Below are 27,868 nucleotides of genomic sequence, written 5' to 3'. Positions count from 1 at the left end.
AACACACTGCAGATCACAAGAAACACTTGACAATCATGCTTTATTCTGGTTGATTTCTTAAAAAAAAGAATCAAATAAACAGCTCTCCTCTTTGTAAAGAGATCACTGAAGCAATATGCCTTCTTCAGTCAAAACCAAGTACTTTCTTCATGTCTCGCTGTATAAGTAGTGAAACTAAACTATCTTTACATCTCTCTCTTCATTTAAATATTTATTGGTTTCAGTTCAAACAAAACTTCATTGATTGTCAACACAAAATCTAGCTTAGCACCAGTACAATAAAACTGTACTTTAGCTTGTTAAAATACTGTTCGCAGTGTGGGAAAACAAAACAACCTCAGGATAAAGGGATCATTATTTGTACATTGTCAAATAAAGCACCAACCATACAAAGCAATTTTCATACATAATTTCTGACACACGCAAAAAATGTCAAATATATTAATGACTATTAAATTAAGCACAAACAACAATCAGTGTAAATACAACACCACGCTGAAATCTGGTACACCGGGAAAAACTGGGAGACGACCCCTTCCATGAGCACCGGAAAGCAGTTCAAGATGGAATCTAGAAAAATGGCCCTAGAAAAACCTAAAAAAAAAAAAAAAAAAATAGACTCCACAGGCTTGTTTTTTGTTCATAACTTAAATGGTTGATATCGGCTGATACCTGCTGATATCTGAAAAATTCTAGCAGTGGATAAAACCAACAGCTCATCAACCAAAGTAAAAGTCACAGGAACACATCTCGTCCCTGCTACAATACAAATGAAATAAAGGGAAGGAGTAATGTTTCTGGCAGAGCTGCAGTGGTGCTGAGGTAAGGAGGGCCGGGGTGAGGAACATATGCTGTAGGTAAGGGGGCTTCTGGGAGCCGAGAGTGGCTGGATGGTTTACACAGGAACCATCTGGCCCAAAGGCATTCCTGTCACTGTTAGCTTGACGTAAGCCTCTTAGCTACACACATTTAGTTTTACCAGGATAAAAAAAGACTTGGATTACCACTCCTTCTAAAGGACCATCAATATCAAACACACATAAAAACATGTTAATGATAAGTTACAACCAGATGCGTTCACCCTGATGTCAAGATATACATATATATTTACTTATACATATAGGTTTGTAAAAAAAAAAAAAAAAAGAATTATTGAAGAGTGTAAAAACAAAACCCTACACAGAAGGAACCTGAAAGTTGCTCTCCAGTGGAGTCCGTCCCCAGCCTTTCTCCCTGCGGCGAGGGCTTGGCAAAGATGTTCCCTAGGGCCCCTTCATTACTCAGGGGGTCTGTGAGGATATAGGACCTATCTGGCCGATTCTGAACATACAAAGTGCTGGTACTGGCAACAGGCCATCGAATGCAATGGCAAGGACCCGTGCATCTCGCTGCCCTCCGTTCAGATCACATGGCTGTAGAGCAGGAGATGCAATGCAGGAGTCGCTATCGACTGCAAGGTCTGGCATTGGGCCCTGACTTGTCGTCCTCATCTTCTCGGAGGATCTGTATGGAAGAACCTAGCAGTCCCTGTAACTCTGGTACACAGCGCACCAGCTCCACCGTCTCCTCCCTGTCCTCATCGTCCGGTTGGAGCTCATCTGGAGCGATGCACGTTTGACTGACAGAGACCTGCTTCCACAGCTCTGCCTGAGCGATGCTCACCACCTCAAACTGAGGGTAGCGAGCCCGGAAAATACGCGCTGACATCTTTAGTCGCTTCAGCACGTCTGCCAGTAAGAACCAGTTACAAAACCTGTGGAGAGGAAACAAAAAAAAAAGTTTACTTTAGCACAAACTGAGCAGCGGCCGCAACTTTCGGATGCCATCTTTATTTTTTAGCTTAACTGTCATGGACTGGAACGCACAGGATTGTGGGATATCAAAGCCAATGAAGGATACATCTATGCTGCCTTCACAAAACCACCAGATGAAGGCCTCTCAGGAGACAGGAACTGAAGCTAATGTTGATTTCAGACGGGCTTTAATGCCTTCCTACCTTGGAACGCGTCCTCCGAAGGCAGCATTTTTCAGTTTTTGGATACGCTTTGTTATTTATACAACATAACGTTAATATTAGGACTTAAAGGCTATCTGCAAAATGGCCCGAATTAACATAGCTGCACAGCTCTGAATGATCTCATTTTGTGGACATGTTCTTCACGCAACAACGTGCAGAAACACGGCAGCTAAACTCAATTAAATTCACAGTGTTTTATTATAATGGTGTTCTCATTATAATGGTATGTGTATAAAAGTCGATTACAATTACGGATGCCACAATTACATAACCATTCAAAGCAACAATTAAAGGGTTAGTTCATCCAAGAATGAAAATTATTAAATCACTATTTCAAAGGAATAATCAACAGTTTTGATTTCTTTCATAATCGTGCAGCTCGGCTGTAAATTAACTTATTGGGAGAAAACTAGTGATCGACCGATATTGATTTTTTATAACCGATACCGATACGATTATTTGTATGTTTATGTACCCGATAACCGATATGCAGAACCGATATTTATTTACTGTTATACTTCTGTTTCTGACAATTATTACAAAACAAATGAGCTGAACAAACCATTTTATTTATAACAATCACTCCCTCCTTGCATACAAAAAAACAAAGCATTATATTTATACACAAATAAATAGAGGGGTCTGAGTCCAAAAAATTTAAGCGCACTGTTACTAAGTGTCTTTGTTTTAAAATAAAAGCTTTGATGAGGTAAAAAAATAAAAACAAATAAAAAATAAAAAATAAAAAAAAATAAAGCACAAAAATGATTCTAACATATTGGTGGGGGCGGGAGGGCTATTTAGTAGTGTAACTTAATACTCCCAGTTAAGCAGAACTAGGTTTTAGTGTAGAAAACAGAGTCTTTCAGCATTCTGCCCAGTAAGCCTGCTTCCTTCAAAAATTTTATGCAGTGGCCGTGCTTGAGGCTTCCTGATCATCAACCCAGTCAGGTGCTGAGCAATATGAACGAACTTTTTTTCCCGAGACTATATAAAGTTAAACAGCACTTATCAGTTGGCATTTTATGATCTAGATTCAATCTAACGTTAGATCCTGAAATGCCAACTGACAAAGTGCTGTTTGACTATAATTTAATCAACCGCGATCGCGCATGGAGATAATAAATAATTAATTTCCACAAAGCGGTATATGTAGCCTATATGTGTATTAGCGAAATAATTGTTGTGTAGTAAATGATAATATAATCTAGGGTGTTTAAACAAGATAATCTTGTCAAAAGTTTCATTCAGTGGCATTGCTTGAGGCTTCCTGATCATCAACCCAGTCAGGTGCTGAGCAATATGAACGAACTTTTTTCCCCGAGACTATATAAAGTTAAACAGCACTTGTCAGTTGGCATTTTATGATCTAAATTTAATCTAACGTTAAATCATGAAATGCCAACTGACAAAGTGCTGTTTGACTATAACTTAATCAACCGCGATCGCGTATGGAGATAATAAATAATTAATTTCCACAAAGCGGTAGGCTATATTTATATGTGTATTAGCGAAATAATTGTTATGTAGTAAATGATAATATAATCTAGGGTGTTTAAACAAGACAGTCTTGTCAAAAGTTTCATTCAGTGGCCGTGCTTAAGCCTCCAGATCATCCGTCAGTTGCTAAGCAATATGAACAAACTTTCTCTTCTAGACTAATGGTGAGCAAATACAACAGATAGAGAATTTAATTCAACGCTTTTATTTTCAACATGCACTCATTCATATCTGTTTTATTTAATTCATGTAAGGATACGTCTTTATTGGGGCAGGACATGATGAATTACACTACGTGACTCAATGAGTTCGTCTCAATTGTTTAGAAACAAGCTGCATAAATTAACTATATCAGGAATTTATGTCTCAGATCTCATTTGTGCATGTCTGTTATGTTAAATAAAGTTGATTAATTAAAGCAAACCAAGTAGAACATATATTTACCTATGCACTGAGTTGTTGTTGACTGATCTCCTCAGACGCCCGGGCTGCAATGGCGGAAATCTCAAAACGGCCACAAGATGGCGCCGTAAATCGGCGAATCCGATATTACAAAACCGATACCCGATTATGGAAAAATGCTTAAATATCGGGAAAAATATCGGTAAACAGATACATCGGTCGATCACTAGAGAAAACCGGTAGTTCTATGAGAAATCAGACATTTGACCTACACCTATAGTCAAAATGGCATAATCATAACACCCCGCAAATATTCGACTGTGAGATTGGGAGTCGAATCAGGCTCCTAGAATGGAAGAATCTAATTGTCGACTATTCAGGGTCACCCGTAGTGCATCGTAACCATATTTAAAAGTGTTTCCACTGTCACTTACCCCTGTGTTAGTGATACTTGGACGTGGTAGCAGGGTAGGAGCGGGTCAGAGGAGAACTCAAACAGGAGACAGTCTGTATCGGTGTCTCTCTCCTTCACCTGCTCACTCAAATTGTCCCCGGATTCTTCCTCGGGCTGAGACAACAGGAAGTCCCAACAAGGTTCCTGTTCACCCTCTATAAAAGTTTAAAACAAAGACGAAAGCAAATATCAAGTTCTAGTTACAAGACCTCACCACCGTGTGTTTATAGTGCTTCTGCTCCCCTCTAGTGGACAGCTTTCTCACCTAATAGTTGGATCACTTTCAGCATGAATTAGCGGAAGCTTGGGCAATCAATTGTTCTTGTAATGCCATCATCATTTAGCGATTAATAAAAAAATTAAAGGCAGCATGGTCCAAAAGTCTGACACTATATTTAATATCTGGGATTCGAAATCTAATTTAAACCTGGGAATAAAGAAATGTTAGGAATATGAACATTACCAGTAATTTTTATGAAAAATAAATATTGAATATTCTGCACTTTTTACACTAGTGGAATAATTTCACACACTGACCATGTAACAGAAAGGATCATATATTCCTGTTTCCACTGAAGAAAGATCTCTCAAAAAAAAGATGTCTCAAACCATGGTGGAGAGCATGATCATCAGGTTTTGCACTTGTGGAGTCATCTTAAGTGCATGTTAAAGCAAATACTGGAAAACATTCATGTTGGTTTTTCAAATACATATTTTACTTAAATTGATATGCTGACAGTTATGTGTAATGAGAAAAATATTCAATGACAAAACATTGAAAAATAAGCATTTTCACTGGTGACCTTTTTAACCCCACTTATATTAATGTTCAAAGGTTTGAGGTTGGTAAGACTTATGTTTCAAGTCTCAAAAAGGCTAAATTTATTTGATCAAAAATGCATTAAAATTAAATTTTGTGAAATTAAAATTGTTTCATAGTTAAAATCTTATTTTTAAGGAAGCTAATACGCTATCAGGATTTTCTGAGAAACAAATGCTCTAAAGAACATTTACTGTATTTAAAATCAAATTTTACATTTATCAAAATAAAACAAAAAAACACCTTACTCAAACCATACTTCTGAATGATAGTCAATTAACCTTCTATTTCTTACCAAATACAGAGCTACTGTAGAAATCCCACTGAAGACTAGGATCTTGTTCTGTCCGTCCCTCTAAATCAGTGAAATACTCTGGATAAACAAACACAAGGACAGTTTTAATCAGGTTGATTTTGGTGCCTTTTTTGCAAATAAACATTCAAGATTTACCTTTGAGGAAAGTTTTCATCCCGGGACTTTGGGCTAGTTTAATTGCGGTCTGACCAGAGTAGGTTGCCAGTGTGGGATCTGCTCCGTGATTTAACAACATCCAGACGGCACTCAGATTATCAGCTGCTACTGCATCATGAATTGGGCTGCAAAGTTAGAAACAAAAAATTCTCCATCTAAAGTTGAGCTTATTGTTACTGCAGATGGGTTGCAATGATGAAAAAGGCAAAAACTCTTACAGGAAATGGTAGGAGGAAGAATAGTTTCAGTTTTGGTAATTGGTAACATATTTTGTTGGACACATGGCATCTGTGGGTGGACATACATGACCGTATTTTGTACAGAATCTGATACTAAATATACATCTCCCAAATCTAATGTGGCCCATTAGCTACCTACCATAAAACTGTGTCATTATGTCATTGCAGAATTAAAAAAGCAATAGCCCAAAGCTGTCTATGGGGATGAACAGAACTTGGTGCCTTTCAGTTGTAATGAATATTTCAAGTAATAAATTAACCGTAGATTCTGTCATTATCCTATCCTCAATGTAACCCGCTGCTCACCGCGTTCCATCCTGTGCACTGCAGTTAACATCTGCTCCATGCTTCAGCAGCACCTCTATGATGTGTGTCCAGCCACGTGCACAGGCCTCATGTAGTGCCGTGTAACCCGCATTGTCACGCCGGTTCACCTCTCTAACGTCCTTTTCCAAGCAATATAAAACCACATCCTGAAAATAAATATTTATATATGTGAAATGATCAATTGATCAAACAGACAGTCACACCAACATCAGCAGATGCTGACGTAACACAAAAAAGGCAATTAAAATCATCGAAATGTATATATTTAAGGCTGTTAATCAAATCATTTACAAATTCCTAAACTGGGGTTTGCGAGGGAACTACAAGGGGTTTGTGAACTGATGAAAAGCTAATAAATATTTGAATCCTAGAAAATGTCAAATAATAATAAAACATTAAAATATATATACTGTATATATTTAATCCCTATATATATATAAATATATTACAAAAAATATTTGTAATTATTATTATATATTTTTTTTAGAATTAACATTACAGTCAGCTAGCAAATGAAAAGGGTTATGAATGCTTTACCTGGTAACCTAATCTAGCAGCTCTCTGTAACAGCGTCTCTCCTGCATTTTTATTGACAATCAGTCGACGGACTTCTGGAGGCACTGGACGGCTTGGAGTAGATTCAGGGATTCCTGATTTCCCAGCTGTTCCTTTTTTACCAGACAGTGGTGAGTTTGACTGCTGCTTGGGAAAAGCATGAGGAGTAGTTGGGGTTTTCTTGTGGACTGGACCATCCTCGCCTGACACGAGGGGCCCTGTGCGTTTACCCAAGCTGCCTTTCTTAGTCTTGAGCTGAAACAAAGACATAAATACAAAGAGAGTCATGAATGAGGGATGTGACATTGATGGGAGGGCAACTGTTACATGGTCCCGCCTAATAAAAACAGCTGTTGTAAGAAAGTGGTTTACGGTGACTTGAGATGACACTAGGGGGCAGCATAAGACTAATTGAAAAGATATATAGCTTTAAAAGGGAATAATCCCTAAAAATCTAAATTTTCAATTCAAGTGTTCTAGTTTAGAAATGTTTGAAAAGATGCTTCACCTAACCTTTTTCTGGTCATCGGTGTCACATAAGTGTTTACTTTTGAACTTCCTCTTCCCTGAGGGTTTGTCGTTAGGCTGTGCGGTGGGTGGACTCTCTTGAGGTCGTGCTGAGCCTGAACGTGTGAACAGGGTCCGCCTAGGGCTGATGTCTGGACTGGACACTCTGTCAGTCAGTGTGGCACTGAGACAAGGGTACACACCCAGCTTCTCATCTGAAACAGCATAGACTTAACATTTCATCACCAACCCTTATTAAATCATTCCTAACACATCATAGGTACATGGACACGTAACTCCATTCAATAAACTGCTTTCAATCAAAAATAATATAAGACTTGCCTACCTAAGCCCTATTCAGACAGGTAAAGTAAAATTGTATTTCATAGACATACTTTGACCTTCATACCTTTGGTAATGCCCACATCCAGACACTGGACATTCCCAATTTATGAAAAACTACACAGATCTGTATCATTGTGTGAGATATTGTTCCCCAATGGGAAATTCATTCAACATTTATTTTAATTATGCTGCCCTCAACTGTAGCCCACGGACTAAATATCAAGACCAGGAGAGGCAAAGACAGAATGACGTTCTCAGCAAAATGTTCATTAAGCCTCGGTTATCTTTACTCACTAGTGGCCTCACTGTATTCCACACCCAGCTTCTCCTCCTCTCCATCTGCCACCTTCTCTTTCTCTGTGATGTATTCCCCATTCTGATATTTACGATTCTTGCAGCGTTTCCTTTTCTTTATTGAAGAGGTGTCTCCACTCTCAGTGGGCCTATCCTTATCCGCATCCACGTCCTCAGGCAGAGGATTGATTCGAGGCCTGCCGCGGGGCCGGCGGACTGGTACAGGGGGTGGTGTAGAGGGGGGGTCGAGAGGGGGAGGAGTAGGTGGAGTAGCGAAGCTCCAGTCTCGGAGCAACGCTTCATCAGTCCGTCTGCGCCCTCTTCTCAGCCGCGGAGAGGCCTCCTCCTGGGAGTCTGATTCCTTACTAGGCCAGCTCGGACTGCTGAGAGAGCCTGAATCTCTGTCAACCTGAGAACTTCTGCATGGACTGTTGTCTAAATCTGTGACTGGTGACAGAATTGAGAATTATCCATGAGCAAATCTCTGATATCTGAGAAACCATTCCATTGTCTTAAATATGACACAGAAGCAAAAACATATTGTTGATAGATTAATTCACCCAAATAATGTAAGATCGGTCATTATTTACTCACTCCTTTGTCACGTCAAACCTGTATGTTGGTATAATGTGGTGGAATCTTTTATGCAGGTCTTTTCCATACAAGTTTACAGTGACCACAGCTGTTAAAGCTTCAAAAACTATACAGAAAAATAAACCCATCCAAAATCCTACACTAGTTGTGTGCTATATTCCAAAATTATGCAGCTGATCACTAAGTTTACGAGCTGAACTTGAGAAGTGGATCAGTGCATGAATTCTTTAGAGCTGGTTCTTGTCAATTCAGATCACACATTGGACTGAACAATTCATTCAAGTATCAAACTGATTCATTCACAAATTAGAGTTCACCTTACTGAGTCTTAATTTTTTTGGCCTTTTTTTGGGCCACTTTTGGAGATTAACAACCAGGGTCACTTTATTGTTGTAAGAAAAAGCAGAAAAATATATATCTTCTTTTAATAAAGAAGATAGGTATGGAATGACATGAGGATGAGTAAATGACCATCTTCTATTACTTCAACTACGAACAGGGTCAGTACCTATTTTGTTTGAGTCGGAGTGCTCCATATTAGCTGGACAGTTCTTCCCTTTGCGAGTCTTTCCCCCTACTTTAGGGGCTGAACTTGATTCTTTCAGCACACTATTTCCCACTCCAGGCAATGCATCTTTTTTCTGATGAAGTACAATATGTGTTCAACAAAATTATAACATTTTGTCTTTTAATAACACAGGCATATTTGTAATTTAGATTAATGGCTATTTAAGCAAAGCAAAAATTTCACAGGAAAATCTAATTGTCTATAAACCCATCACTAACTCAGCGGTAATTCCATAATTTCTCACCAAGTGCTTTCACAGGGCTTAGACTCATGCAGCTCATATGCACAGCAGAACGCATGTCACTAGGTTACTCCCACAATAATCACATCTGAACTATTTTAATTTCCCTCCAGAATTTCCAAAAAAAAAAATGTTGTTATGTAACTGAATTTTATAGATCAAAACACACAGTTTCAAACAAAGTATGACCACAAGACTTAAACATTATGTTAACAATAAACTAATATGACTAAGGCCCAATCCCATTTCTACCCCTTAGGTACAGACCTCTGTTATGGGCTTTCTTAAAAAAGTTTTTCGGTGCTTTTTTATTATATTATTCATTTCGATATCAGAATTATATCCTATCGACCAAAATTAAAGTGCCCCTATTATGCCATTTCCAATATTGCCTTTTCATGCAGTGTGTAATGTAAAGGTTCTGCTCGTATAATTAGAATATCATCAAAAAGTTGATTTATTTCACTATTTCTATTCAAAAAGTGAAACTTGTATATTATATTCATTACACAAAGACTGATGTATTTCAGATGTTTATTTCTTTTAATTTTGATGATTATAACTGACAACTAAGGAAAATCCAAAATTCAGTATCTCAGAAAATTTGAATAGTACTTAAGACCAATACAAAGAAAGGATTTTTAGAAATCTTAGCCAAATGAAAAGTATGAACATGAAAAGTATGAGCATGTACAGCACTCAATACTTATTTGGGATTCCTTTTGCCCGGATTACTGCAGCAATGCGGCGTGGCATGGAGTCGATCAGTCTGTGGCACTGCTCAGGTGTTATGAGAGCCCAGGTTGCTCTGATAGTGCCTTCAACTCTTCTGCATTGTTGGGTCCGTCATATCACATCTTCCTCTTCACAAGGTCAGGCGAGTTTGCTGGCCAATTAAGAACAAGGATACCATGGTCCTTAATCCAGGTACTGGTAGCTTTGGCACTGTGTGCAGGTGCCAAGTCTTGTTGGAAAATGAAATCTGCATCTCTATAAAGTTGGTCAGCAGCAGGAAGCATGAAGTGCTCTAAAACTTCCTGGTATACGGCTGCATTGACCTTGGACCTCAGAATACACAGTGGACCAACACCAGCAGATGACATGGCACCCCAAACCATCAATGACAGTGGAAACTTTACACTGGACCTCAAGCAAAGTGGATTGTGTGCCTCTCCCTCTCTTCATCCAGACACTGGGACCCTGATTTCCAAAGGAAATGCAAAATTTACTTGCATCAGAGAACATAACTTTGACCACTTAGCAGCAGTCCAGTCCTTTTGGTCCTTAGATGCTTCTGACGCTGTCTGTTGTTCAAGAGCGGCTTGACACAAGGAATGCGACAGCTGAAACCCATGTCTTACATACATCTGTACGTAGTTGTTCTTGAAGCACTGACTCCAGCTGCAGTCCACTCTTTGTGAATCTCCCCCACATTTTTTAATGGGTTTTGTTTTACAATCCTCTCCAGGGTGCGGTAATCCCTATTGCTCATACACTTTTTTTTCAACCACATCTTTACCTTTCCTTCTCCTCTCTATTAATGTGCTTGGACAGAGCTCTGTGAACAGCCAGCCTCTTTTGCAATGACCTTTTGTGTCTTGCCCTCCTTGTGCAAGGGGTCAATGGTTATCTTTTGGACAACTGTCAAGTCAGCAGCCTTCCCCATGATTGTGTAGCCTACAGAATTAGACTGAGAGAGCATTTAAAGGCCTTTGCAGGTGTTTTGAGTTAATTAGCTGATTAGAGTGTGGCACCAGGTGTCTTTAAAATTGAACCTTTTCACAATATTCAAATTTTCTGATACTGAATTTGGGATTTTCCTTAGTTGTCAGTTATAATCATCAAAATTAAAAGAAATAAACATTTAAAATATATCAGTCTGTGTGTAATGAGTAAGTATCACTTTTTTAACAAAATTAGTGAAATAAACTTTTTGATGATATTCTAATTATATGACCAGCACCTGTAGCTGCATGTGAATATAAACATCTGGAAAGTTGTAAAGCTGAAAGTGCACAATAAATGAAGTTATTGTCTCTCAAAATAAAGTATCGACTCTGAACAGATGAAACGAGTCGTTAGTTCATCACTTTCGTGATGGTTACACGTCAGGGAGTAACACTTGTACCTATGTTCTAAGTTGGCCGGTCGCAAACAACTTGACCCAGCCCACTTCTCTAACTTCTCTCGGGGAGTTCAATGCATTCACAAAATGCTTGCTGTTGAAAGATGGATCAGTACCCTGTTTATTTAGACCAGCTGCTTCACTGAATCATAACCTGTAAGTACGATGAATAATAGATGTTTATATTTTCTATATAGCATTCAAAATACAGAACTACTGAAATAGGCATATCGTTTCCAACACGGGCTGCACACTGTAGACCATTAACAACAGACTAGGCCATTTGACTAATCAGAGCAGAGCAGGCTCACAGAAAGAAGGGGTTTATAGAGACTGAATCTTTGAACTGCTTCAAACTAATTGTTTGGGAATTGCTGGAAGATATTGAGAGTAGGGCTGCACGATATTGGGAAAAGATGACATTGCGATGTTTTATTTTTCTGCGATATATATTGCGATATGAAATCTAATCAAATTTTTTCTTACAAACAAAAAAGGGGTGAGCACACTTACATTCTCATTTTAAATGATTTAAACATCGACACTATCCTGTATATTGATTAATATGCAAGGGGAGAGAGCAAGACATCGCTCGTGTTGTTTAAAGATGGTGAGCGTGCAGCAGGGGCTCGCTCGCTCTCTCTCTCTCTCTCTCTCTCTCTCTCTCTGTTCCTCTGTCTCTCTCGCTCGCTCGTGCGCACGCTCTCTCTCTCTCTCTCTCTCTTTCTCTCTCTCGCTCTCTCTCTCTCACGCGCATGCAAATGATAAACTTTCACTCTATGATGGTTAAGCTCTGCAATTAATCTGCGAATCACATTCGTCAAGGGCCGGGGAGCAGCTGCCCCGTACAGTTAATGAATAACGGATCAACTACGACAACCTACATCGCGCATCCTGCGATGTGACTATCGTGGATTCGTACATTGCGATATCGATGCTTAAAGGACACATTGTGCAGCCCTAACTGAAGGCATATTTTATATTTTGGTCTTGCATGTATGTAGTCCTATTGTAGGAGACTCCCAAAACAATATTAGGAACAGTAAAAAAGGCATAATAGGGGGCTTTAAGAAATATATTGTGATATAAATTCTTGCCATATCGTCCAGCCCTAATTCAATTATATTAAGATTTACTTTCTCTAAAAACAATTCATTTGTATTCTCTACATTCTAATGCAGACATAATTATATTTCTCCCCCCTCTTGTGATATGACATGGCAGGCCAAATTCAAAGGTCATCAGGGGTTTTGGGCATCTCTGCTTTATGGTTATCTTGACATTAGACTGCATGAGGGCCGAGCAGAATGATGATATATACAGACAAGTTGAATGTAGATCAAACAATCAGAGCTCAATCAGACTGAACTCAAATGTTAGTTAACGTGAATCCGTTTCTCACTTATACCTTTTGCACTTTTTCCATCAAGTACCAAATAATAAATTGACTTGACTGTGTAAACATTATGAAATGGCTTAAAATAATTTATCTTTTCTTAATTTCCAGGGGAAATGATTATATTGTCATATATTTTTCTCATGACAAAAATCACTCACGTTGTGATATAAGATTTTGGTCATACTCCCACCCCTTAGAATGAATTAAGGAAAACATTTAATGTATCAATCATTGCTTATGTAACTGATGCCGATATTATACAGCTGTCCAGAATAAATAAAGCTTACCTTTTTATGGAAGGGGCCTTGCTTAACTGACTGACTGTCTTTATCTTTTTGCTTCTTAGTTACTTTCATAGACTTTTTTTGCACTTCAGAAGGTGTCTTCTCCTTGGCAGGTTTTTTCAGGTTCTTCTGTTTGGTGTCGGATACTTTTCCTTTAGAAGGTATCTCCTCTTTGGCTCCATTCATTTTTGCCTCTCCTTCTGCTTCTATGGTCTGGCTCTGAAGGAGGGATAAGGCTATCCCTTCAACCTTGACGTGAGTAGAAAGCTTCCTCTCTGATGCCTTCTCCTCTTTTGCCATCTCATCCTCTATCTTCTGAGCCAGTTTCCTTTCCTTCCATTCTCCTTTAACACTGGGAGCACTTCTTTTACTAGGGGTACCAGAGTTCATTTTTTGTCTACCATCAGATGCTAGATTTTCTGTCTGTTTTGCCTGTTTTTCTCGTCCCTTATCCTTTGGCACAGAAACGACTGTGATGTCTGATCTGCTTAGAGCTGGTAGATCCATTTGTGGAGAGGTTCTATCTGACTTGATGGCCTGTCCTTCTATGGCCCTGAACGGGGAAGAACAAGCGGTAAGTGTCTGCTGCAACGTGGACTCCAGACACCTGTTCTGCATGCTGGCTACCTCAGGCCTCTTGGATCCCACAGAAGACAGATTACAGTAGTTCTCACCAGTAAGTGCAGTGGTCTCGAGAGTTTTCTGCTTCACTATCGACTCCAGGTTAGACAGGGGGGATTTGGCCTTCTCCCACTTTTCATCCTCTACTTTAGTTGGACTTAAGTGGGAGTTATGGAACAGGGCACTCTCACAACTAAGGGTGCCCTTCGTCTTTGGGGCTTGAGTCAGACTTGGTCTCTTCTGCAGGGATGTTCCTTGGGAAAGAACACAGGGTGGTTGCCACATGGATTTAACTGGAGGTGTAAACAGGGAGCCTCCCTTTCCACCAGCAGATTTCCGGTGGAGCTGTGAATTTGATGTAGCACATAATTGGGAGGATAAAAAACCTTGTTGAGTACCTGGCGAGAGCTTTCCACCTTTATTATGCTGGGCACCTTTAACAGCAAATGGCACTTGCCTCTCTCTACAGACCGGCTGCTCTCCTTGGTCAATGATGGAGATGGTTTCCTGTTTGGCAAATGTCTGAAGATCCTCAACAAAAGCAGCACTTTTTCCATCTTTGCTGCGTAAAGTAGATGCTAGAATGGGGCTTGCTACTCCTACATATGTACCAGGTAGATTATTGAAGGAACTAGGAGATGAGCCTTTTGCCCAGGATGTGTTGGGTTCCAAAGTATGGTGATTAGAAAGTTTTGAAGATGATTTCTGAGTTGCACCATTTCTTTGGGTGTCATATGTACTGGATGATCCAGAATTAACCTTTTTTGAACCAGCAACATTTTTCTCATGAGACTCAACAGAATGATGTTCCGTGGCCACTAATGGGCTATTCTGAGCATCTTTAATAATTTTTTGTCGCTTGGACTTTGCAGACAGATCAAGAGGCACATCCCTGGACTCAACAGGGCAGGTAACATTGTGTTCCTCTGGAGTGGACAGAATTTTTGGTTTTAGATACGTCAACAAGGTTTTTCCGGGACCTCGGTATGTTGAACCTCTTTCTACAGGGCTTAGCAGCCGATTTTGAGTGGTTATATTTCCCAGAGCCGGGCTGCAGCAGATGGCAGCATTGGGAGAGATGGTGTATCGGGATGGTGGAGCCGAGCCCTGCGTGGCTTGCTGTGCTGGATGGGCTAGAGCTGGGGCTGTTACAGAAGACATTGTGGTTTTATGCTCAGCCCCACCTTGAAAGCCCTTAGACAAAGAGTCAGACCTGATTTTGGATCCTGAAGACTGAGGCTTCTTATCAGCACCAGGTCCTCTCCCCATGGAAAAATTATACGGGTATGTTTTGATCATAGGTGTCGCACTTGAACAAGAGCTTCGTGCTGTGCAGTCTTTTTGAAACTGGCTAGCAGTGGCTTCTCTCAGTGCTGCAATCTGACCTAACCCTGGTGGCAATGTGATCTTACAGAGAGGAGAAGAAAAATTGGAGGGGGGAAGGAAAGCAACAGGCTGCCCAGGTTTAAACAATGTGGAGCACTGGAAACCCAGAGGAACACTTATTACAGGCTGGGTTGGTGCTGGTGCATTAGTCTTCCTGTTTAGGTTTATACTAGAGTGAACAGAGTTCACAGGGTCCTCTGCTGTGACCTTTTTACCACAAGGCCACTGGTGATTGGAGTAGATGCCAGCACCGTCAGTCTTGCTTTTGGGAACCTCAGTCCGATCGGGCAATAGTGTGCTCATGGGATCAGTGCTGAACACATTGCTGAGAGGTTGGGAGGGGGGAACTGGGGGGCAATGATTTGAATTGCTGGCTTCTGAGCAGACGTCGGGCGTTTTGCAGTCTGTGGTCGCCCTCAGCTTGTTCTGCTGACTTTGAGGTATGTCACCTCTAAGTTCAAGAGGCAGTGTCTGCTGTGGATTCCCCACCATGCTCTCAGACACCTGGGTAGGGGCACCGCTCTCTCTGCTCACAGTCCCTCCATCCCCTACATTCATTGGTGAGGGATCCACCTGATCAAAAAAACAATGAGTTAAGTTTGCCTTAGAGTGAACACCGAAATGATCATGAAAGAGTCAAAGGGAGGACTATAACAATGAAATATATTTTACCTGCATAGGCGTTTTCTCAACACATTACTCAGTGTGTGTGGACAAGTGATTTTTATGGGATTCTCCTTTGTGTAGTGTACAATTCTGTATAGAAATAGATAATTTATAGCTTAGAAATTGGACTCATTATGCATACAGAATTATTTCACACAGAGTGTCAAAATTTGGAACATTTAAATAAGTTTTAAATGTTTAAATGCCTTAAATCGCTCATTAATTAAAGAACAACATACCAAAGCTATGTTGTTTTTTTACTCCTTTTCAATTTATAATTTTTTCTTTAATATTCTTATAATTGATTGCAGAAAATAAATGTTGTGTAGTTCAGCCAAGGTCAACTCAGACAGACTTCACTGACTAAATTTAAAATATAGATTGCCATCTACATTACACATTGCAAAGAGTTATCTGAAATATAAATGGCAACTGAAATCTTGTTAGTGAATTCATTAAAAATGGTTCAGTTGGTAATACATTTACCTGACATTGAAACAACTTATAATTCCTGTTAGTAATGCAGAACTATGTGTACCATGCACATAACTTCAAGAACTACCAAATTATTTTGAGTGATATTAAATATTTCTAGTCACCAAGTTAGAAAAATTCTAGAAGTGTTAATTTCTGTCATTTTGAGTCAAATCGGTTGGAAAAAATTTCTGACAAATGGGAAAGATTTTTGAAAACCATTATGCACTAGAATTTTATGTGGTTTTCAAAAATCCTTCCCATTTGTCAGAAATTTTTTCCAACCGATTTGACTCAAAATGACAGAAATTAACACTTCTAGAATTTTAACAAAAGATGTACATAGATGAGCTTTAATTATGATCGATGAAAATTGTTTCATATTTTATGTCTCTTTCCCTGTAATCTAACAAAATTCACACTCTATGCATGAGGCCAGAACATCACTTATCTTACTACAGTCAGTGATTTGAGACAGGCTGGAAACTTCCTGTGAGTAACAGAGGTTTCCTTAGTCAAGATGTCACAATTTCCTACAGACAACAGCTTGAGTAGTAATTGATTTCATACTTAAGAGTTTTCAGATTTAAATTACAGATTTTAAAAGAACACAGTGATCTGATTCCAGCTATTTACTTTTTTAATTATATGTTTACAAATGCATGTTGTCATCTTCCTCTGTAGGGGAGACTAAACTGTGAAAACGTTGACAACACCTTTTGTGAAAAAGGGACAACAACATCCTCTTAACTCACATTGCATATGGCAATACGGTGATCAAAGTCTGTATACGCTAATCCCCCCGATTTTAAAGAAGCAGAGCACCCAATACTGATCAGATCCCATAACCCCACACAGTGCAATGGATGGGAAAGGTCAAGTGCATGAGAGGCCACAAATGCCAGAAGTTGAGGATAAAGGATGCAAGACAAAGCAAAAGTTGATGCTGCTTTTACTGCCTCATTACCTCAGTTGGACAAACTGCTGTAGTTTAAGACAACATCAACAGTGCAGAAAAAAAAACAGAGCAAGCATAAATGTGATGCTGTGTCTAACAAAGGCGCTTTACCCTTTACAGACATTGATAAAGGCAAAGTATCTCATATCCACCGTCACATAGTGTGCATTAAAATGTTTGCTTATAATGAGGTGGTCAAGCTATGATTTAATCTAATTCCAATAGCACTGTGTCGGACTCCTGCAAGACTCCTACCAGAGACCAAACAGATCAAATGATAATACAGGGTTTACACACTTTTTCACAAATTAATTTCCATGACCTTTCCAGTCATACGTTATTAGTGAATTACGATTTCTAAAGATTGTGGTGGTAGACTAACATTTCTATGTCAGAAAACAGATTTTCAAATTAAATAGATTTAAATGATCATAATTATAGTTTTACTATACATATAAAGCCTAGGCAATGTTATATTTTAGAGCAGAGAACAAACTATAGAAATGTCCATGTCTTTGATATATAGCTAGAAATATCAATTCAAATTCCTTGGTATTTTATGGATTTTCATGTTGGAGGAAATCCTGAATAAAAAATCTAACTGAATGATCTGAGCCTGAAGTTGCACATTGTTGCATTCGAGACGAAATCAACCCCGATGTCCCAGGGTTATGATCTTGATTTAAAAAAGAATGACATGAATAAAACCAGACATTACTTCAGAAAATCAAACTGCATACATAACCATCACACTTAACCCAATCCAAATACCTAAGTCTCAAATGCAAACATATAACCTCTGTTTCGCATAAGAATGCAGGTGAGCGCAGCAGCTCCATGTTGTCGACACAGATGACAGCTGTTTAAAATACGAACAGCTCATCTTTCGTACTTCAAATGTGATTCAACTGATGTCGGAACACTTAAAGTACCTGTCTACCATAACCGATCCGTACAGGCCTTTAGCGAAAGTCTGATGATTAGAAAGTTTATGATGTGTTATATGCGTGATTATATGTGGTGCTAAAGATAGAACCGATCGTTTTCGTGCAGACATTTTTCATCTTGAGGCATCTCAATTATTGAAAACGCAGGATCAGTAGGAGTGGGACCCCGTGTTTTTCTTCACCCCTCTTTCGTTTGATTGGGGTAACCAGCTCAATGATAAACGGGGACGAGGAAATAGCATCGTCTCTCTTCTCTAGTCTGGAGATCAGCACTCCCGCGGTCTCCCGGTCAGTCTGTCGAAGCTCCGAAGCCCTGAGCTCATATCTGCACAAAGGGTGATGCAGAAAAGAAGTCGATGACCAGCCAATGTCACGTATCCACAGTATGCTTATTATTAGGATAGAGCATCGTCCAAAAACATCGCAAAATGTTTATTTCTCTGACCAACCCACTTGCTCGTTCTAGCTGGAGCTACTAAAAAACCGTATCACACAATACAAGAGACTCTCGAAACGCCTTGAAATGAAATGTGAGTCAGGGGTAAATATCGCCGATGTTCACACACAAAAACAACCAAATGTAGGTCCCGCGATCGGGGATTATCCGGAACAGACGTGTTTCTCTCGGAGAAAGAACCGAAAGCCTAAACGGTCAGTGTGGACACAACGTAGTCAAACTAACCGACGCGTTCGTACTGGCCGAATCCTGTCAAACTATAAAGTGACCGTTGGTTTTTCGCTAAGCGCGAGCCGAGCTATGACGTCTGAATTAGAACTCGAGACAAAATACACGGGCAGAGAAATGTCACGCGCACATTTAGGTTGGATGAGATCTGCTTCGCGAGGAAACAACGTACTTTGACTGTCTCTCTCTCCACGCTGCCCTCGAGGAGTGTTTGGAAACTAATAGGGTTGCCGAGTTTTCCATACGCTCCTTGTTATTATCGCCACTCGTGCTGCGTGACACGCGGGGAGATCGTTATTTTGTACGGAGCAAGGTGTACGAAACTGGAGGAGCGATTTTCAGATCCCTGCGCAGCGAAGTCTCCCCTCCAACAACTCGGTTTGCATTACTCTGCTACCGTATGACACGGAGTGTTTCCATAGCGGAGCAGCTCTCACAATCAAACTGTTATGACATGCCACATCCCCAGAACCGACTCCTTCGTTTATATACAACCCTGAATAATTCCAGAAGGCAATTAGCGAGCCAAATAACGATGTCAGATTGTACAAACGTGCACCAACCCGTCTGACCGACATTTGGGAGATGTTCGCGCATCAAGATAAAGGCTTTAATCCAGTCTCCCGTTCTTGTTGCTCGCAGTTCACTAATCTCGACGATTTTTGGTTCTGAAAGTCCGGGGGGGTTCGTACCGTATCTCTCTGTCTCTGGTCTGGTGGGAGAGAGAGAGAGAGGCAGATGGAGCCGAGCTCGTGTGGGAGTTGTAGTGCTCCGACATCCACGCCCTGACCGCGTTCCCTCTGAGAAGGGAGGAGCGAGGACTGCAGGTCCCAGCATGCACCGCGAAAATCCAGCCGCTCAAGGGGAAAGGGGATCGCAACGGTGCGCTAAACTGCAAACCCTACCCGAGTAACAAAGTGAAAATATACCCTCTTCTCTCTAAGTTAAACCGTTGCTCTCGGACCCAACACGCGAGGATCGCCGAGTAGCACGTGCTTGGTTGTATGATCTCGCTTTCAAATTCGCGCACGTGGGCTGGCATAAACAAGAGTTCAGACAAACATTGCAGCGGAATTAATAAAAACCCTGCTCGATCTCTAACTATCTCTAACAACAGCCACGAGATGATGTCCACTACATCGATCATCAATAATAGATGCACACGAAGGTCCTCACTAAACATACACACTGATGGGCCCGAGATGTGTATATTTTCAACCTAAATTAAATGGATTCTCAATATGAGAAGTCTTGAGTTGTTTGTTTAAACGTGTTGAATAATACAAGTAGATATTTAACGCATAAATTGAATGTAGCCTAAAAATATAATGTAGCTAAATCTGTGTTTGGTGAACTGAAATCATCCTTAAAAGATTGTGGGATCCTCAGGTGGATTTAGCCCACCACTGACCTTCAAATTGTTTTATTTATTTTTTTACCAGGTGACAACTGGAGCTTCAATAGTGCTGGACTGTTACTAGGTTACTCTTCAGATTATTATTATTTTTTTCCTGAAACATCTGTGAATCCATTGAGTGGCTAACTAAGCAATTTTTCTTGTTTGAAGGCTAAATCATGTTGCTTATTATAAAAACAAACTGAAAAGTTTTAATTATTTAATGTAAAAAAAGACAATAGGCTACAAGAACCACCTTGACATAACATCATTATAGAAATAAATTCATTGGATTAGGATCAGCTCAATAAAATGGCCTGGCTTTCAATCTTTTCTCAATCTTTTTGGCCTGGCTTTTCAATTTTTTAGATTTATTTCTAATTACTATGCAATTATTTAAAATGTCATGCTTTATGAATAGCCTATGGAAAACAAGAAGATGTATCATGTCAGTTTTCATTTTAAGTAAAAACACAGGCTCTGTAAGGATGATAACTAATACAAACATCATAAAGTCTGTTCTTGTTTAAACTCAAAACTAGGTCAATTTTAGAGATTTTTTTTCTGATTGTCTTACAAATAATCAGTCACTTTTTCAGCAGCGATGCACAAACAATATGGGGTTATCTTCCTTGTATCAAGACAAGACAATGGGCATGATGATAGCTAAATCAGGCCCATCGGCTGTCCAGTAGCCATTCGCTGCTTCTTTGATCTTGGATTTAACAAGCAACCCTTACTTTTCAGCCTCAGACACTGTGTTTTGTAAACTACACGGTGTGATTCAACCTGTCATAAAAACACTCTATTACATCTTAATGGTCTTTTTTCCCCCTGCTTTATTCAACATTGTGGGATTTGCACAATTGCTTATTCACATCACAATATTGACTAAATATTTGTTTAAAAATTGCACCAACTGCATGAATCTGCAATCCAAGTAATAGGACAATATTCCACAATTTGACCTTAAATTCCACCAAACAAAACAATAACATACTCCAAATAGGTTGATCATCTTTCAGAGCAATGAAACTGATGGAATATCATTCATAACTTGTGGACCAACTTTTTTTTTTTTTTTGAGCCTGAATTGTCTGTAAATCACAATAACCATATAAAATCTTCAGGAACTTCAAGAACAATAACAAATCATTGTCACTGTCCCTGTCTCTGTCATTTCTTCAGATGAAGCCTTCCTGAGCAGGACAAGATTAACACATTGACTCGCAAAGTTACCTCGAACTGCCATTTGATTGCATTTGGCACCGGAGTTTCGCCAGACCATGACATTATGATTGAATGACTGCGTAATACATCATATAATCCGGTAAAATTATGTTCAATTAGGGGACGCTCAATCGTTTGATGATTAGCTTAAGAATAAATAGGCTTTTATTACAACTGAAAAATGCATCTTCATCGGACCATTATGTAGGCTATTCAAAACACACATTCCCCGTATTGCTCGCCCTGAAACTAACATGTTTAACATTTTGAGCCGATGACCTATTTTTGTCATATCTGCTCCCGTGCAAACTGACCACAAAGACTGCGCTGAGAGCATCACGTCTTCTTGAGGCTCTAACACTGATGCTGCCGTAAAAATACAGGGTATTAGCCTAATTGTGACTGCAACATATGAGTAAGACAATTATATCAGACAGGCGCAGTAATTGCATTATTAAAAGCTAAAATATTGTAAACAAGACGAACGTATCACACGCTCCTCTACACGTGCATGACTACAAAACAGTCGATCCAAAGGCCATTATGTGGAATAAAATAAAACACTAGATACTTTGTTAGGCCTGTGGTTGCTGATCTATCTATCTATCTATACTTGAAAGCTGACACATTAACTGGTTAACAGTAAGGTAAGGCCTATTGAGAGACACTGAAAAGTTTTACTTGATTACTCTCAATATGCAGCCACCATTAACTGCTTTAAACAGCCCTGATGTGACTGCAGATGAGCGTCATCGCTTGGGCAACATTTTCAACTTAGTTTCAAAACACTATTAAAAAGAACTGCACGGGAAATGACAACAGAAAGGCTGTGCAACAGAGCAAACTGGGGGAGTCTGATCGGTACATGCTCCACTGCATGACTGATGTAATGTCGCAAGGGTGGGAGAGAGCATATGAAGTGGGCAGGTTGAGGGGAGGGATGCAAAAGATATCCAAACTTATTGCACCGGGAATAAACGGGCATTTGCGCTGTTCATCACTTTCGTAGGCCTTAAAGCACATTTTGACTGGCTCTTGTGATCGCGCGCGGCCAGACTTAAACAAAACATTATCCATATATTTTCAAATGTTGCCGCATGTTGTCTTTGCACTGTATTATTACATCCACCCGTTTTGGATAATTAGATCTCATTATGACAGGATGTTAGGACTTTGATGCACTCATGTACAAGTGCAAAGTTTAGAGAGTTGACTGTCGCCCTCCACTGCGTTGTCCAATGCCCCCTTTAATGCCCCCTCGCTCGCCAGTATAGCGCCTTTGTTATTAATCGCATGGAATCGCGCCGCCTTACCTTAACGGCCCCAAACTGTTTTCCTATCCCTCTGAACTTGACATATTCATCCAAGTGCAAGGGGGAGCGCCTGTGCCTGTTGTTTTCGTTACCGTCCGATAGTATGATTCAGTGGTGGATTTAACACTGTGAATTTTGGGGTTCTACCCGCGATCTTCCCTCATCGCCGCAGCAGCTGGAGACGAAAATCGCGCACGCTGGGTCCTAAAGCCGACTGCGTTCCCACGGGTGACCAGGCTCCGTAGCCTCTTGCAGTGGTTACAAGCTACGCTCCTCTGGCTTCCTCCGAAGTCCTATATGGCCAGTGCTCGTCAGACAGGTAAACAGCCTTAGCTATAAGGTTAGAAACGTGTTTTATTTTTAAATTTTTGGATTGAAAAAAATTCTACGAATTTCATGTGCAAGCATTTGTAAATATATTTCTCTGATAAAATGCTTGGATATGTGGACCCTTTGTTCGTTTCTTTCTCCATTAGATGTAACGTGAAATACACATGTATGTAACTGCACTGTGGCCTGGACCAACAGGGCCCCAGACTGCCAGGGCCTTCAACTGAGCTAGATAAAACAGGTATAATAAATGAAGAAATCGGTTCATGGCCTTTATTGTAGCTTTGATGTTATCGTGGAACTCTGGTGCAATATTTTATACATTATGCATTCATCTTGTAATTGTAGCTTTATTTATCTTATTTACAGTGTAATTTCTCATTATTTGAACATTTCATCTCACATCTGCAACAGGAGGGGCCTTACAAAGATACTTTTTTTAATAGAACTGTACCTCCTGGTCCTTGAATTGACAGCAATTAAGTAGTGCAGTTATTTATTTAGAACTAACAATAGCAGAGATTAAGTTTCAGGGGGAAAATAGTGACTAATTGCCAATTGTTGTGTTGTGTGTGTCCTGCACTATCTTAGATGTTTGGGCTGTGGTTGGGAGTGAAACCAAGGAGAAAACTTTGCACATACAAAGGCCTGGGGTAGCAGGGTAACATCTTATTTTTCAGAAACTGAGAGGCGTTGAAGAATTCAAACACTTGGGGTTTAAATTAAAGAAATAGCCATGATTAATGGTGAGTGATTGTCTTTTGCAGGTTTGTTCACTCTGGCATACCAAGCTTTTTAAAATTTATCCAGTGCCCCTAATTCAACCCTAACCTGGACAAAAGTGCTGGACAAAAGTGCTGTTACATCCCTTGACAAACTCTTCAAACATAAAATCTTGTTTGACAGATGAGATGAGCCAAAATAACATCAGTCTAAGCTTTCACAAGAATGCAGTAAAATATGGAACAGTGATGTGATTTTAATTAAAAAGTGCATCAAGCTTTATGCACTGGTTTTGCCTGAAGCAATGTAATGAAGAGAATATTGAGCTGTTTGCATATTAACCCCACAATGTCACTGGAAAAAAAATGAATAGTTCATATCTGAATAGTTTGATGTCAACTTAAATGTTCACTAATCCTGAGTAGATAGACAGACAGACCTAAAACTAGATAGATCAGCAACCACAGGCCTAACAAAGTATCTAGTGTTTTATTTTATTCCACATAATGGCCTTTGGATCGACTGTTTTGAAGTCATAATTAAAATTATTATTAAGTAAGAGAAGAAACATTTACAATTGAATGCTATACAACAAAGTTGTCTTCAACTTGGGTCAGGATGATTTTGGTTCTAACATTGGAACCCAAGGCACAAGCAAGTAGCCTAACCAACCATAGCAAGTCACAAAGTGTCAGCTGATAAGAAAACAGAACCAACAACACGTCCAAACAACGACTCTTATGCTCTGTTGAGTTCTAGGTGGTGGTTTGATCCACTTGAGAACAAGACTGGCCAGTTTAATTATGTCTTCGCACACTATTCTTAATGTAAGTGGTTCCATAGTGTAGTGGTTATCACGTCTGCTTTACACGCAGAAGGTCCTGGGTTCGAGCCCCAGTGGAACCAAGCGTTTTTACAGTTGTAGACATTTGGTACTCTCAACGACGTCGTGGCATCTACAGTTTCGTAGCGTTTCCTGCTGAGCTGGGTTCAATCAACCAGACCTACGCATTCTGCGTCTATGACGCGTAACCGATGCCGATATATGGGAAAGGCTTGTAAAACGCTGATTGTATAATTTGGTAGAAAAATTAAGATTTGCAACATCATTAGTTCAACTGTAAATAAAATCGTTTGGTTAATGACGGTGTCAGGCAACAAACTAGCGTGCTAGCGTGAAGTCAAAAATAGTGTTTGTGCGACACCTACTGTTAACTGTAAAGCGCTCCGGCTTTACATATTTCTGCTTGATTACCGTTTCCATAAATTTGGTCACCAATTAAAATAAAGTTCATCTTCGCCCAATACTTATGGCTTACCCTGAAGAGCATGGTGCTGCAATGCCCAGATTATGTTCATAACTAGGAGGAGCACAAACTGATAATATAGGCTATACCATGAATGAGGATTAGTTAGGTGAAATGAAATTGATTTTGATCTTGATTTTTTTTTTTTACGCATCAAACAACCCTATATTTGAAAAGCAGAGCCAAAACTGAAATGTATTTATTTTATTTTATCATATTTGTTTTACTACACATAGGGAAAAAAATACAAAACTGTAACAAAGGTAGCCTACCCTTATTTAGGCACTAATATATGTTTAAACTACTAATATCTACTTTTAATGTATGTACCCTTAATGTGTTGAAGTACGATTTAGGGTATTTATCTTTTTTAGTAAGGTGTTTTTTTTTACCTTTTTCTCCTTTTGTACCTTTGCCTTTTGTACCTTTCTCGCAGTAACAGCTCTAAAATATGTTATCAGCTGAATATCTCTTTCAAATGATAATTGGGGATAAAAAGGCAAAAAAAAAAAAATAAATAAATAAAAGGAAATTCACTGGTTATGTATCAAGAATATGCATATTGTCTTACATTCCAATACAATTTTTCTTTGACCAGTGTAATAACATAAAAACATAAAACTGATATTCAATATTTTAGAGCCAAAACTGGGTTTGTTCATGACACCCTAGGATGCCAGAATGTACATTCCTTTATATGAAGCTTTCTGTATATATATATTTATTTCCAGACAAATCAAATGGCAACCAACAACAAAGTTTTTAGATTTATATGCTATATCCATTTACTCCTCATTAATGCGTGTAATGTAAGATGAAACACTATTTAAAATAATCTAATATATAACTTCTGGAAAGAGGTTGCGAAGAGGTTGAGATGTTGTGATTAATTTTTTATCAAATTTCTACTTTGCATAATGATGAGCAAAGTAACTGCTGAACAGTACTCAATCTGCTTTTCATTTGTGGTGTATAAACAAGACATGGAATGACATTTTCCTCACTAAACATATTTACTGAGAACACTTAATTTGCTTATCATGTCATTGCGATTTTCTTGATTTAATATCAGGATTGGAGCTGTCCAGGGTTCTGAAGGAACATACATTACATGATTTGCAGTGCTAGTAAAAAAACAGGTTCTTGGTCATTATATCTGTCATAAAATAAAATATCTTAACATAAAAACTATTAGATCTGCTGATTAACTAAAACTATGCAAACTCACCAAGCAAAGCCTTGACTGACTGTTTACACTCAAATGGCAAAATCAGTTTACAATTTATTTCGAGAACAAGTCAAAATCCTCCTTTTGTTGCAACACTGAATTCATTAGGTGAGATTCTTCTCATTCTTTTTATTTTGTATTTTATTATTATTTTTTATTTCACAAACAATAATTTATTAATAGAAAGTTCTTGATCAGTCAAGTTGAAAAACAGCAAAAAGACACACTGTACTCTCAACCGTGATGCTATAGCTCACCAGATGTTTGCAAGGTAGAGTTCACCCACATATCCACTTTACTTTTGTAGAACAAAACATAGGATTTTTTTTTTTTAAAAAAGCTCATGCTGCTATTTCAATACAGTGAAAGTGGATAAGGACCAGATGCTGTCCGACTGCTAAAAGGGCACAAAACAACCATGAAAGCATTATAAAGAGTTTTTGATTCATGCATTATATTTCATGTCTTCTGAACTAAAAAAAAGGCTTTGAACAATAGCTTTGAATTGAAAATCTGTGTGTTTTGTATAGTGTACAACAAAAGAAGACCAAATTCATAAAACATTTGGATTAGTTGATTATTTTTACATTTACTTTTATTCATTCATTCATTTATCCAAAGCGACTTACAAATGAGGACAATAAAAGCGGTCAAAACTAACAAAAGAGCAACAATATATACATGCAAATGATAATATATATATACCCAACTCAATCCGAGCAGCTGAGTCCTTAGCCATCTTAAAGAATCAGCTTAAAACACATCTCTTCCATCTTTTTTGACCCTCTAACTTTAACACTCACTATTCTAATTGCAATTCTTAAAAAAAGGGGAAAAAAATAATTTAACTAATCTTTTTTGTATTCTATCTATTTCCTCTAACACTAGCTTGTTCTATTCTTTTTCTATTCTATTTGTTTTCTTTTTATTTATTATATTATTTAATAGCTATTGCTATGTGTACTGAATTTAAGCTAACTGATTTGTTATAGCACTTATATATCATTGCTTTTTTGTTGTTTTTGATTGCTTCCATTGTCCTCATTTGTAAGTCGCTTTGGATAAAAGCATCTGCTAAATGACTGTAAATGTAATGCATATATTATACACACACAAAGTTTAACAAGGAGACATAATAGAAATAGAAAGCTATTGTTTTTTGTTTTGTTTTGTTTTAAATAGAAAGTGCTATAGTTAGAGGGTAAAATAAAGATGGAATGGATGTGTTTTTAGTATTTAGTGTTTTTTTTTTTTTTTGAGTAATGTATTCATTTTAAATGATTTAAAATAAAATATTTTCAAATTAATTAATTAAAAACAGTTTAAAAAGCTCCAAATCAAGATATAGTGCAACATGTGAAATTTTTATATATATGCATGGAGAAAAATCCTGAACTTTAAAGTATTTTACATTTCAAATAATAACTATTTCAATTTATAGTTTATTTTATAAAGCTTAGA

At 38.7% G+C, this 27,868-nt stretch overlaps 1 protein-coding gene and 1 non-coding gene across 6 annotated transcripts; one reads left to right on the top strand and one right to left on the bottom strand.

The window, feature by feature from the left end:
- Positions 1 to 21: 21 nt before the first annotated feature.
- Positions 22 to 22,999, bottom strand: LOC128027481 (BCL-6 corepressor-like protein 1). 5 transcript variants are annotated; one of them, XR_008186729.1, is made up of 13 exons: positions 19,444 to 19,620; positions 15,823 to 15,906; positions 13,147 to 15,723; positions 9,035 to 9,167; positions 7,933 to 8,379; positions 7,300 to 7,508; positions 6,769 to 7,041; positions 6,211 to 6,377; positions 5,645 to 5,790; positions 5,489 to 5,566; positions 4,911 to 5,051; positions 4,639 to 4,800; positions 4,386 to 4,528 (listed from the first exon to the last, which is right to left on the bottom strand). XR_008186729.1 is itself a non-coding variant. In XM_052615150.1 (12 exons), exons 2-12 carry the CDS (start codon positions 15,826 to 15,828, stop codon positions 1,444 to 1,446), a joined length of 4,521 nt encoding a protein of 1,506 aa, XP_052471110.1. In that variant the 5' UTR covers positions 15,829 to 15,906; positions 22,820 to 22,999; the 3' UTR covers positions 22 to 1,443. The 5 variants fall into 5 exon arrangements, 3 of the variants coding, with proteins under 3 accessions (XP_052471110.1, XP_052471109.1, XP_052471111.1); XM_052615150.1 differs by lacking the exons at positions 4,639 to 4,800; positions 4,911 to 5,051; positions 19,444 to 19,620 and adding exons at positions 22 to 1,753; positions 22,820 to 22,999 and having other exon boundaries at positions 4,354 to 4,528; XM_052615149.1 differs by lacking the exons at positions 4,639 to 4,800; positions 4,911 to 5,051 and adding an exon at positions 22 to 1,753 and having other exon boundaries at positions 4,354 to 4,528; positions 19,444 to 19,619.
- A 1,706-nt stretch (positions 23,000 to 24,705) lies between these two features.
- On the top strand, positions 24,706 to 24,778 carry trnav-uac (transfer RNA valine (anticodon UAC)). Its single transcript has one exon. It is a non-coding gene; the product is annotated as a tRNA-Val (tRNA).
- Positions 24,779 to 27,868: the final 3,090 nt, after the last annotated feature.

The sequence above is a fragment of the Carassius gibelio genome, chromosome A14 (genome assembly GCF_023724105.1).
Source record: "Carassius gibelio isolate Cgi1373 ecotype wild population from Czech Republic chromosome A14, carGib1.2-hapl.c, whole genome shotgun sequence".
NCBI lineage: Eukaryota > Metazoa > Chordata > Actinopteri > Cypriniformes > Cyprinidae > Carassius > Carassius gibelio.
The sequence above is the reverse complement of the archived record's forward strand: the minus strand, read 5'-3'. Positions and strand labels throughout refer to the sequence as shown.